Source organism: Blennius ocellaris (assembly GCF_963422515.1).
Source record: "Blennius ocellaris genome assembly, chromosome: 12".
In the NCBI taxonomy this organism is placed as follows: Eukaryota; Metazoa; Chordata; class Actinopteri; order Blenniiformes; family Blenniidae; genus Blennius; species Blennius ocellaris.
The window spans coordinates 4825634-4838418 of NC_137661.1; the positions used below are offsets into that span (position 1 = coordinate 4825634).

A 12785-nucleotide genomic window follows, 5' to 3' on the forward strand; every position below is an offset into this window, starting at 1 on the left:
AGTGTGTGTGCGTGTGGTTTGTCCACTGGGTGTGGTTGGAACTGTTGTGGGGGGGCCCGCAGTACCATCCTGGGGCCCGAGGCCACCAGGGCGAGACGCCGCCGCTCCGGCACCCGGCGGTCCGGCACACCCGGGGAGGCCCCGACAAACCACCCCGGAGAGCCACGCCCCCCAAACCAGGAAGAGGGAAGGCCCAGCCGGAGGACAACATGGTAGTGGGGTAGAATGATGGTGTGTTGAAGGTGTGGTAGGATGACGATGTGTTGATGGTGGGGTAGGATGACGGTGTGTTGATCATGTGTTGATGGTGGGGTAGGATGACGGTGTGTTGATCATGTGTTGATGGTGGGGTAGGATGACGTGTGTTGATGTGTTGGTGGTGGGGTAGGATGACGATGTGTTGATGGTAGGGTAGGATGACGGTGTGTTGATCATGTGTTGATGGTGGGGTAGGATGACGGTGTGTTGATGTGTTGGTGGTGGGGTAGGATGACGATGTGTTGAAGGTGTGGTAGGATGACGATGTGTTGATGGTAGGGTAGGATGACAGTGTGTTGATCATGTGTTGGTGGTGGGGTAGGATGACGGTGTGATGATGGTAGGGTAGGATGACAGTGTGTTGATCATGTGTTGGTGGTGGGGTAGGATGACAGTGTGTTGATCATGTGTTGGTGGTGGGGTAGGATGACGATGTGTTGAAGGTGTGGTAGGATGACGATGTGTTGATGGTAGGGTAGGATGACGGTGTGTTGATGGTGGGGTCGGATGACGGTGTGTTGATGGTAGGGTAGGATGACGGTGTGTTGGTGGTGGGGTAGGATGACGGTGTGTTGATGGTGGGGTCGGATGACGGTGTGTTGATGGTAGGGTAGGATGACGGTGTGTTGGTGGTGGGGTCGGATGACGGTGTGTTGATGGTAGGGTAGGATGACGGTGTGTTGGTGGTGGGGTCGGATGACGGTGTGTTGATGGTAGGGTAGGATGACGGTGTGTTGATCATGTGTTGGTGGTGGGGTAGGATGACAGTGTGTTGATCATGTGTTGGTGGTGGGGTAGGATGACGATGTGTTGATGGTAGGGTAGGATGACTGTGTTGATGGTAGGGTAGGATGACGGTGTGTTGATGGTGGGGTCGGATGACGGTGTGTTGATGGTAGGGTAGGATGACGGTGTGTTGATGGTAGGGTAGGATGACTGTGTTGATGGTAGGGTAGGATGACGGTGTGTTGATGGTGGGGTCGGATGACGGTGTGTTGATGGTAGGGTAGGATGACGGTGTGTTGGTGGTGGGGTCGGATGACGGTGTGTTGATCATGTGTTGGTGGTGGGGTAGGATGACAGTGTGTTGATCATGTGTTGGTGGTGGGGTAGGATGACGGTGTGTTGGTGGTGGGGTAGGATGACTGTGTTGATGGTAGGGTAGGATGACGGTGTGTTGGTGGTGGGGTAGGATGACAGTGTGTTGATCATGTGTTGGTGGTGGGGTAGGATGACGATGTGTTGATGGTAGGGTAGGATGACTGTGTTGATGGTAGGGTAGGATGACGGTGTGTTGATGGTGGGGTCGGATGACGGTGTGTTGATGGTAGGGTAGGATGATGGTGTGTTGGTGGTGGGGTCGGATGACGGTGTGTTGATGGTAGGGTAGTATGACGGTGTGTTGGTGGTGGGGTAGGATGACTGTGTTGATGGTAGGGTAGGATGACGGTGTGTTGATGGTAGGGTAGGATGACAGTGTGTTGATCATGTGTTGATGGTGGGGTAGGATGACGGTGTGTTGGTGGTGGGGTCGGATGACGGTGTGTTGATGGTAGGGTAGGATGACAGTGTGTTGATCATGTGTTGATGGTGGGGTAGGATGACGGTGTGTTGGTGGTGGGGTCGGATGACGGTGTGTTGATGGTAGGGTAGGATGACAGTGTATTGATCATGTGTTGATGGTGGGGTAGTATGACGGTGTGTTGATGGTAGGGTAGGATGACAGTGTGTTGATCATGTGTTGATGGTGGGGTAGGATGGCGGTGTGTTGGTGGTGGGGTCGGATGACGGTGTGTTGATGGTAGGGTAGGATGACGGTGTGTTGGTGGTGGGGTCGGATGACGGTGTGTTGATGGTAGGGTAGGATGACAGTGTGTTGATCATGTGTTGATGGTGGGGTCGGATGACAGTGTGTTGGTGGTGGGGTCGGATGACAGTGTGTTGATCATGTGTTGATGGTGGGGTAGGATGACGGTGTGTTGATCATGTGTTGATGGTGGGGTCGGATGACAGTGTGTTGGTGGTGGGGTCGGATGACGGTGTGTTGGTGGTGGGGTCGGATGACGGTGTGTTGGTGGTGGGGTCGGATGACGGTGTGTTGGTGGTGGGGTAGGATGACCGGTGTGTTTATGGTGGGGTAGGATGACCGGTGTGTTGGTGGGGAAGGGAGACGGTGTGTTGATGGTGGGGTAGGATGACGGTGTGTTGATGGTAGGGTAGGATGACAGTGTGTTTATGGTGGGGTAGGATGACGGTGTGTTTATGGAGGGGTAGGATGACGGTGTGTTTATGGTGGGGTAGGATGACTGTGTGTTTATGGAGGGGTAGTATGGTGGTGTGTTTATGGTGGGGTAGTATGGTGGTGTGTTTATGGTGGGGTAGTATGGTGGTGTGTTTATGGTGGGGTAGTATGGTGGTGTGTTTATGGTGGGGTAGGATGCCGGTGTATTGATGTTGGGGTAGGGTGACGGAGTGTTGATGGCGGGGTAGGATGACGGAGTGTTGATGGCGGGGTAGGATGACGGTGTATTGATGGTGGGGTAGGATGACGGTGTATTGATGGTGGGGTAGGATGACGGTGTGGGTCTTACTGAGGTGGGGGTGGTCGGCGAGCCGGAGCTGCTGGGCCAGGAGTGCAGGGGGTCACTGCTTGGTATTTCCCAGATGGAAGGTGGAGGAACGGCGGTGAACTCAGACCAGCTCTGCTGAGGCTCCGACGGCTTTGGCTGATTCATTCCACTGAAAACTGAACCCAGATGCATTGTTTAGCTCGAGGGGAAAAAACAATCTGCTGAACCAGTTGTTCTGCATTTTGTTGGCGTCGGTAATGAATTACCTCCTGTCAGGTTGAAGGAGTTGTTTGGCCCGAAAGCAGAGAAGGAGTTGACAGAGAGGTAGCTGGGACTACTGGCTGTGTCCAGTGGACTCCAGAGTCCAGAGCTGAGAGAACAAACCCATGTTGGGATTAAGCAGGGAATGGTAAACTGTCGTCCGCTGTGTAGATTAGAATGGTTATTTTTTTATTACCTGTCAGAGCTGTCACTTTCAACTGAGGTCATGTGTGCCAAGCTCTTTCCTTGGCTGTCAGTTTTTCCAGGACCAGAGCCTCCTGGGGAGAAAACAAACACATAATTATAATTATAGGTCTAGTGTCAATAAAACAGTAATAAAGCTTGCTGCATATTTACCTGGGCTTTTGTCATAACCAGCAGCGACTGCAGCAAAGGTGGGATTTCCATTTTTGCCGGGGAGCGGAGAAGGTGAGGGAAGCTTGTTGCCAGGAGCTTTCTTCTGGATTCCCTCGCTGTAAAAACACACGTTGAATGAGCGCAAACGCAGGATTCCTCAAAGTTGAAACCTGCTTCACCTGATGAATATCAAATAAACTAGACTAGACATAGTGATAGTATTGACCGGACAGAGCTCTGGGGAACACCAAGAGTCCCCAGGTGTCACACAAAACACTACAACCTTTTAGCAATACTTTCTACTCCATCAAGTCTGACTTTGTGTTAGAATTAGTGCTGTCAAAAATAACACGTTCATTTAATTAATTGATTTGAAACATTTAATTTGCTAAAAATTTTTTTTTCGTAATTAATGCAGTTTTGTTTACTTGTTACTATTACTTTTGTTGTTGTTTTTTTAACTCCCTTACTGGAGCAGCAGTCTGTGCAGTGTCTCTGAATGCAGCACTGTGACTACAGAGCAGCACAATACTGAGTGGAATAATATTAAGGCACAAAGTTTCACTTTAAAAGTTACCTGAAGGCTGATTGAGAAAGTGTAAGTCATTAGATTGACTTTGAAAAGCTGAATTTAATGACCACAGAAGAAATTCTGCAGCAAAACTGGCTGACCAGGAGCCACCAAACTGTAAAACTGGAGGAAAGACTTGCAGGTAAAACATTAATTTCTCCTCTTTCTCTCTTTCCCTGGCTCTCCTGTATACTTTGTGTGTGTGTGTGTGTGTGTGTGTGTGTGTGTGTGTGTGCAGTCTCTCCCTTCCTTGCGCTCTCTCAATGCGTGCTACTTTCCCTCTCTCTGTCTCTAGTGTGTGGATGTTACAGTATATTATTGTCACTGTGTTCATGTAATAAGTCTCTAGAAATATTAACCTTTTCAAAGTGGTGAACCTGCACTCGAAATTAATTCCGTGGTTTTCCCTCAATAAATATCCATTACAAGCTTCAGTAGAAAAACAATGTAATTAATTACAGAAAATTGTACAATTAATTTGTTGATTTTGTATTTTTTTTTATCGATTGACAGCACTAGTTCTAATTCATCTCAATACGTTCAAGACTTACAAGTTTCCCCTCCGAAAAGTTTATTTTCAATTCTAATTACATAAAAGTAATATCTGCTTCTCTGTTCCTTGGATTATTTAAACATCAAGAGCTTCATGTACAAAACATGAACGCTTGACTAAAAACAACGCGTTGATAAAGATGGCATTATTGGGCCTCGGATCGTGCTCTGGGGAACGCCATGATTTACAACCATTGGTATTACTTAGCTGAACAAATGCAGTATGTTAAGACTGTTTCCTTGAAGGTATTTTTTAATTAGTCCAAGTTTGACTGTCTATATTCAGTTTGTTTGGATGTATTTGAGAGTGTTACCCTCCAACTTGAAAAGTTTAATAAAATAAGAGCATGTGACATAAAGAGCCAGGTTCAGTCCGAGAAAGAAAATACTTTATGATGTTGCTGAGCGGCTGGCTAGTTTATGAATGAGGTTTGTAAATAGTTTCCTGGTTCATCACGACCGTGGGAAGTTTTGCCCACATACACAATCATATGTAGAAATGATGGCTGTTTGAGGATTACTGAGGATTTCTAGCAACTTCTTGCACTTAGTTTTTGTGGAAAGTGGCCGGACCATCAGGTGTGGTAGAATACCTGCTACTGTTCACCACGCTGCTGTAAGTCCCTCGGGTCAGGAGACTGGGGGAGGTGGGCGGAGGGGAGCAGGTCCCGGCTGAGACCGATCGCTTCAGGAAGGGATCTGCGTTCATGGTCTGGATGGAGATCTGCTGCAGACTGTCAGCTGAGGCTTTGTGAGGAACGGGAGAGAAAGCAAGTCTCGTTAGACGGTCGATGCCACAGAGGGACGCCACACAGCAGCTTCGGCACTTCAACTCACGGATGCTGTTCTTGGACAGGGGGACGTCCCACTCCGGAGATGCAAACTCCTTCTCGCCCTCGGAGCTGCTGCTGTGGCCGAGCTCCGGCACAGAGCCGCTGCTGGGCAGCAGCTTGACAAAGAGAGCGGGGCGGCCCTCGTCCTGCTTCCCATCTACAGCTGAAACAAACCAACACTTGTCACACACCACGTCTGACGACGCCACAAAAAGTGATGACGCCGAAGGGGACGTACGTCTCTGCTTCTGAAGCGGTCTTGTCTTTGGGATGCTGGAGAGTGTGTGCAGGGCTTTGGGCGTGAAGCTCTTGCGTTGTTTATTCTCCAGTGGTGTTACATACGGCAGCTCCAGAGAACTGGGAACAATAAAAGATTCTCAAACAAGAGAACGGACAAAGAAGCTTAAGTTTAAAAACCTGATTTTTTTTTTTTTAAACCTGGATTTTTCTGCTGGGATCTCTTTCTTTGTGGGTGCTTGCTTCTTAAGTTTGGTTTTAATGAGGAAATTTGATGTTTCTTCTTTGACCTTTCCACTGGTCACTGTCCTTCCTTTCTTTTTAACTGGTTCCTGGAAGGAGTGAGAGATGGCTTGAGGAGATGCAGAAAGACAGAGAGCCATGAAATGGACAACATGACTTTGGTTTACCTCTTTGATGTTTGTTTCCACATCTGGATTGGAGGTTTCTGTGGTGGTGGAGGAGCTGTCATCATTGTCACCCAGGTTGTCTTTGAGCTCGTCTCCCTGAGTCTTAACAGTTAACTTTTTCTCTTTTTCTTCCTTCTTTCTCTGGGCTTTTGTCTTGCCCCGCAGCTTCCCTTTGGATTCCAACACTGCAAACGATACCAAACACAGTCAGAAAACTCTCCATGGCCCTCCCTTACAATCTCTATAAAGATCAAATCTGTGTTGGTACCTTTGTTTTGTACGGACTGAGCGCTCGGCTCCTGCACAGTTTCAGTGCCGAGTGACTCTGGACGGTCGAGATCGTTGTCCATGGCTCCAAGCAAGCTGGCATATTCGGCATCCTCGGAGCACAGGCCACTGTGGGGCGCCGACAACCCAGCTAAAGTCGGACCCTGGAGGTCCAGCTGTTTGTTCTTCCGAGATTTTTGGTGGGTCAACTGGCAGGCGCTTGAGAGGCCGTCGGAGCCTGAGTTTGAACTTCCTTTGGTCGGCAGCGAGGAAGTTGCTTGCATAGATGTGCGGCCAAAGCCAATCCGGGACCTCTTGTCGTGGCTATCGGAGTCTGACATAGTGCGGCCGTTTCCCTGTCGCCCGCCGCTACGTGCCACTCCATTACTGGACATGTAAAAGCCTCTGGAGCGCTGCTGTGAGTCACTGTAGTCGTTCAACCTGAGCGCCCAACAGAGAAGTCGGCTCCGTTATACCTAACCTGCTCCAGCAGCAGCTACTTCCTGAATCTCTAAATATCAGAAAAACTCAAAGTGAAGAGTCAACAAAGATCCCTGCAGCAAAAACGACAGCGACGATGACCAAGTACTGAGTCTTAAGGGAAGCTCCAGCTGCACGAGTCACAATTGCCGTTTAAATATTAATATGTTTCATTGTGGCTGCGTGTGTCTGTTTGACCACTTACTTGGAATCACTGTGAATTTGCCCAATGTCCCTGAGATTAAAGGGTCTCCCAGTCTCCAACGTTGAATTGGATTCCACAGAAACTCTCCTCTTGAAAGGCTCCCATATACTCTGAGCCTCCAGGTAGGCTGTGGCAATCACTAACAGAAACATAGAACTGTGGGAGAAACACAAAAACAGTTGCAAACCCCTTGCCAAAGTGAGAACTTGCTTGCACATTAGCTGTGGCGGAGGACATGCAGAGCACTAGTCACCACATGATGAGAGACACTATGATGTAGAGCTCCAGCTCCCAGCTCGGCCTGGGCAGGATCTCTGCACACGTGGCCAACATGTGGTAGGGCAAGGAGGCATTCAGGACAAACACGAACTCGGAGCCCCCGCATGTCACCAGCTTCAGCTCCCGGATCACTCGAGACGAGGTGAAGTCGGGCGTAAACCTGGAGGCAGACAATAAATGCTTTCGTTCATGTGGAGCCGAAGGACGAGGCTGCTGCAGTAACTGGGAGCCACCACGCTCTGCGGCAGTCTACCTGCTGTTTAGATGCATCACAATACATGTTTAGTTTAACAAAAAGACATGGTGTGGTTGTTTTCAACGGCACTTTGTCTGGTATGAAGACTGATTGATTGTATAATTCAGAGGTGTCAAATTCAGATCCTGGAGGGCTGCAGCCCTGAATGTTTTCTCATGTCTCCCTTCTTTAACACAGCTCAATATTCTGATGGTTCATCGCCGCATTCAGCACAAAGACAGACAACGAGTTGCTCATTGCAATCAGCTGTGTGGAAGCAGGGAGACATGGAGACCATCCAGTGCTGTGGCCCTCCATGATCTGAGTTTGACACCCCTGGTACAATTAGTACCGTATTTTCCGCCCTATAAGGCACCTAAATACCTCAAATTTTCTCAAAAGCTGCCAGTGCGCCTTATAACCCGGTGCACCTTATATATGGAAGAATTGCTCTACTCAAGACTGCTATTTGACAGCTGAACAACCAGAAGCTTTTATTTTGACAACTCTAACTTCGCAACCGGCTCTTCAGAGCGGACGACACTCCACACAACACCTTCATCACTCATGGTTGCACACCAACATTCTAACAAACCAAAATAAACTAGATGAAATAATTACTCCCTAAACTGGGGAACAAAAACACATAAACACAATCAACACAACACCAAGCCCAACAACAACCCACAATAACCTCCAACAACACAAAACATGAATTCCCATCATGCCTTGCATCCTGAGCTGCAATGAATTATGGGAGTTTCTGTTTGTGGTGTTTTAAATGCAATTATTGGGGGTTCTATTTGGTTTGTGGTGTCGGTAATAATTGTGTTGTGTTGTGTTTTTGTTGCTTAGTTCATGTAGTTTAGTTTATTACCGGTAGTTGTAAGTTGTCAACCAGCAGTGAAGAAGGTTTTGTGTGTAGTGTCCTCCTGGCATAGGCTGCAGGTAGGACTATCAAAATAAAGTGCGTGCACCTCTCTGGGTGTTAGAATCAGTGGAAAATGTAACCTAATGGCTTTGAGCTATAAAGGTTGCTGACCACTGGTCTATTCCATGCGCCTTATAATGCGGTGCGCCTTATATATGAACAAAGTTGTAAAATATGTCAATCAATGTAGGTGCGCCTTATAATCCGGTGCGCCTTATAGTGCGGAAAATACGGTATTTATCAAACTCCTCTTCCTGGTGTCTGTATGCATGTGTGTACAAAAACATAAAAAATATATTTGGATATTACAAGGTAAAAGACATATACTTGTTTAAGGCTTTCATAACAACTGGACCTGTTAGAATGTGATGGTGCGAAACCGCGAAAATAAATGTCAGTTCATTCTTTTCTGATGTGTCAAGTTGCCGAGTGTGTCCACTGTGTAGACTGGCTAAACAAAACAAAGCCATCACAAGCTGTTCCCGATGCTCCTGCCACCTTAATCTGCACCTGAAATGTAGCGATGCCAGCATTGATGCAGACGCTCGAGTTAGAAAATCTGAGAACTTCACATGGTGTCAAGGTGGCAACAGCAAATAAAGTCCCACAGCATTTTTTCATAGATTTCATTACGATTCACTGGTGTTGCTTCTGTGCGGTGACAGCCTGCAACATCAAACGAATACCTGGTTGATGAGCTGTAGGTCCTGCCCACTTCTTCAAACTGGGCAGTCACTGGCTGAATGAGTGAGTAAAGTAAACGTGGCATTCCTACATCACACCTCCTCCATGTCAGGAGAGAAAACAACACCTGAATCACCTTCCCTGCACTCCGTGGCCCACTAAGCTGGCATGCTGTGATTTTCCACCCGCATGCAGCCTTTCAATCCAAACTGCCAGCTGTTTACAGCAGGTGAACTTATCCAAGGCAGATGCTGGGTGTGGCTCTGTACCTGTGATTGTTTGTCTGGGGACATTTACACAGACGTTCTCTCGGCTACTCGCTGCTGGTTCTGAAATCAGGCTGGATTGTGCTGCAAGGTTTTTCGCATGATAACGAGATAAGAAATGCAGCAATTATTCCTGAATCATGAGTGATTTAATCAGTGAATTATTAAAGCTAAAAGCTTTTATTAGAGCGTGACGTTGTTTGAGGTGTGTCTTCACAATTCCAATGATAGATTTTTACGTCAGTATTGTTCCACACAGAAACTTCCAGGGACTGTATGCGCTCAATGATGACAATTAATACACAATGTAGCTAAACAATAAATATACCTGCTGGATGGGATTTCGTGTACCGCTTTTGCCCAATCTTCCTTGTGAGCATTGAGACATTGAATGTGCCGCTTAGGTTTACATTCCCTTTGTTATTTACTCAACAATATAAATGATTGAATAATGTCTTCCTCTTTCCTCAAATTGGTTAATAATTCTTAATTTCTTTGCTCTACACTCGTGGCTCTTAAACTTCTAGAGTGGGCAACAGCGGCGCAAATGCTGAGCTTTTCAAGTAGGACCGGTATGATCATTCTGCATGTACAGGAGCTGTACATGCAGTCCAATCCACTTTGGTCCCAAAGCAACAAATAAATACATGTACAGCTTTATAAATGGTGTACACAGCGAACTTGGCTTAAATACTTTCAGAGTAGAGCTGATTTCCGTTGTCCTGTTACCTTAAGACAGAGTTGAAGCTCATACACTGCTGATTTTTGAAGTTTTCCCACTTGCATGTAGAGGTCTGTAATTTGTATCACAGGTGCTCTTCAACTGTGAGGGACAGAATCTAAAACAAAAATGCAGAAAATCCCAGTGGATGATTTTTAGATAATTAATTTCCATTGTATTGCATGACATAAGTATTTGATCGCCTATCAATCAGTAACAATTGAGGCTCCCACAGACCTGTTAGTTCTTCTTTAAGAAGCCCTCCTGTTCCCCACTCATTACCTGTATTAACTGCACCTGTTTGAACTCCTTACCTGTATAAAAGACACCTGTCCACACACTCAAACAAACTCCAACTTCTCCACAATGGCCAAGACCAGAGAGCTGTGCAAGGACATCAGGGATAAAATTGTTGACCTGCACAAGGCTGGGCTGGGCTACAGGACAAGAGGCAAGCAGCTTGGTGAGAAGGCAACAACTGTTGGTGCAATTATCAGAAAATGGAAGAAGTTCAAGACGACGGTCAATCTCCCTCGGTCTGGAGCGCCATGCAAGATCTCTCCTCGGGGGGCATCAATGATCATGAGGACAGTGAGGGATAAGCCCAGAGCTACACGGCAGGACCTGGTCAATGACCTGAATAGAGCTGGGACCACAGTCTCAAAGAACACCATCAGTAACACAGTCCGCCGTCATGGATTAAAATCCTGCACTGCACGCAAGGTCCTCCTGCTCAAGCCAGCGCATGTCAAGGCCCGTCTGAAGTTTGCCAATGACCATCTGGATGATCCAGAGGAGGAATGGGAGAAGGTCATGTGGTGTGATGAGACAAAAGTGGAGCTTTTTGGTGTAAACTCCACTTGCCGTGTTTGGAGAAAGAAGAAGGATGAAGAACACCATCCCGACTGTGAAGCATGGAGGTGGAAACATCATTCTTTGGGGATGCTTTTCTGCAAAGGGGACGGGACGACTGCACCGTATTGAGGGGAGGATGGATGGGGCCATGTATCGTGAGATCTTGGCCAACAATCTCCTTCCCTCAGTAAGAGCATTGAAGATGGGTTGTGGCTGGGTCTTCCAGCATGACAACGACACGAAACACACAGCCAGCGCAACTAAGGAGTGGCTCCGTAGGAAGCATCTCAAGGTCCTGGAGTGGCTCCGTAGGAAGCATCTCAAGGTCCTGGAGTGGCCTAGCCAGTCTCCAGACCTGAATCCAGTAGAAAATCTTTGGAGAGCTGAAAGTCCGTGTTGCCCAGCGACAGCCCCGAATCCTGAACACTCTGGAGAAGATCTCTATGGAGGAGTGGCCAGAATCCCTGCTGCACTGTGTGCAAACCTGGTGAAGAACTACAGAAAACGTCTGATCTCTGTAATTGCAAACAAAGGTTTCTGTACCAAATATTGAGTTCTGTTTGTCTGATGTATCAAATACTTATGTCATGCAATACAATGGAAATTAATTATTTAAAAATCATCCACTGTGATTTTCTGCATTTTTGTTTTAGATTCTGTCACTCACAGTTGAAGAGCACCTTTGATACAAATTACACACCTCTACATGCTTTGTAAGTGGGAAAACTTCAAAAATCAGCAGTGTATCAAATACTTGTTCTCCCCACTGTATGTGTCATTACAGCCCTGCAGGACAGAAATGTTTCACATACTGAGGTTTTATTTGGGCTTCCAGCCCACATAACATGAGCCTCTCCCAATAAAACAAGACTCTTCTGCATTCACTCGGCTGAGGCTTTCAAATGAGTTCCCTGAGCTACTGATTTTAATCTTGTTTCACCAAGTTGATACAAGGTGTCAAACAAAACAGCCATGGAACAAGTTGCCATTGTTGGCCTGCATATAAACAGTAGAACGTCCGTAAATCTCTGCAACAGTGAACAAATACGTTATGCTCTCCCTTCGTGAGCTACTCAATCCTGTTTTTAAATCAACCCCCACAAGTAAATTCACAACTTGACCACAGTCATTACAACACGCTTACTCTACAAAACAAGAGCAGCGGCAGAATTTTAATGAGTGAAGAAAACTTTGACCTCAACCTTTACTAGTACTCGTTTGTAGTGTGTATGTGCGAAGTAGAAGTGGCGATAAAAACTTTCAGAACAGAGTGAAAACACAGGAGACCGAGAGCTGATTCATCTTCTCACTGAAGGCTTCCTCAAGTCAGCGAGGTCCAGAGCAAGTATTAATAGGCACACACACACACACAGCTCAAGAAAAATGACAGTTGGTCTGCTTACAGTATGATGAGGTCTTTCGAAGTGTTTGGTTTAAGTGCAAATTCTTGACAGTTGAGAACTTTGAATCCATATCCTTCACACGGCTGCCCATTGATTTCTGCCGACTTGATGGTGATGGGAAGCAGCCCCGTGTTCTCCACCCTGAAGGTCCTTTTCAGTGTAAAGTTTGGCTCTTTGACTTTTGTTTCTGAAAGACGTAAAAATCAGTTATATGACTCTCACTTTATGTGTATAGAAGTTTATTCTGATTTTTATTATATTATAGAATTAATTGAGACAACACATTTTTTAAGATACTGATTCCTGTTAAATAAAAAGAGTTTGGATGTATTAGAAGAACTTTAAACTAGGACATCATAGGATGCATTTGTTTTAAAGATTTTTTTTAATGTTGATGTTTTTAAGACTAA

The 12785-nt window shown here is 46.6% G+C and overlaps 1 protein-coding gene across 2 annotated transcripts in view; it reads right to left on the bottom strand.

Moving 5' to 3' along the window:
- Nucleotides 1–12785, bottom strand: part of tmem131 (transmembrane protein 131) — a 38549-nt gene that overhangs the window by 1465 nt on the left and 24299 nt on the right. The window contains exons 28-40 of one of the 2 annotated variants that reach the window (XM_080506005.1): nt 12376–12562; nt 7255–7440; nt 7002–7157; nt 6318–6757; nt 6050–6234; nt 5841–5971; nt 5641–5759; nt 5407–5559; nt 5163–5316; nt 3447–3562; nt 3286–3367; nt 3095–3198; nt 2850–3004 (exon numbers count right to left, since the gene is read on the bottom strand). In XM_080506005.1, the coding sequence (XP_080362131.1) occupies nt 2850–3004; nt 3095–3198; nt 3286–3367; nt 3447–3562; nt 5163–5316; nt 5407–5559; nt 5641–5759; nt 5841–5971; nt 6050–6234; nt 6318–6757; nt 7002–7157; nt 7255–7440; nt 12376–12562 (2168 nt within the window). Of the gene's footprint in view, nt 1–2849; nt 3005–3094; nt 3199–3285; nt 3368–3446; nt 3563–5162; nt 5317–5406; nt 5566–5640; nt 5760–5840; nt 5972–6049; nt 6235–6317; nt 6758–7001; nt 7158–7254; nt 7441–12375; nt 12563–12785 lie in introns of both variants that reach the window. The other variant, XM_080506004.1, reaches the window with a different exon arrangement.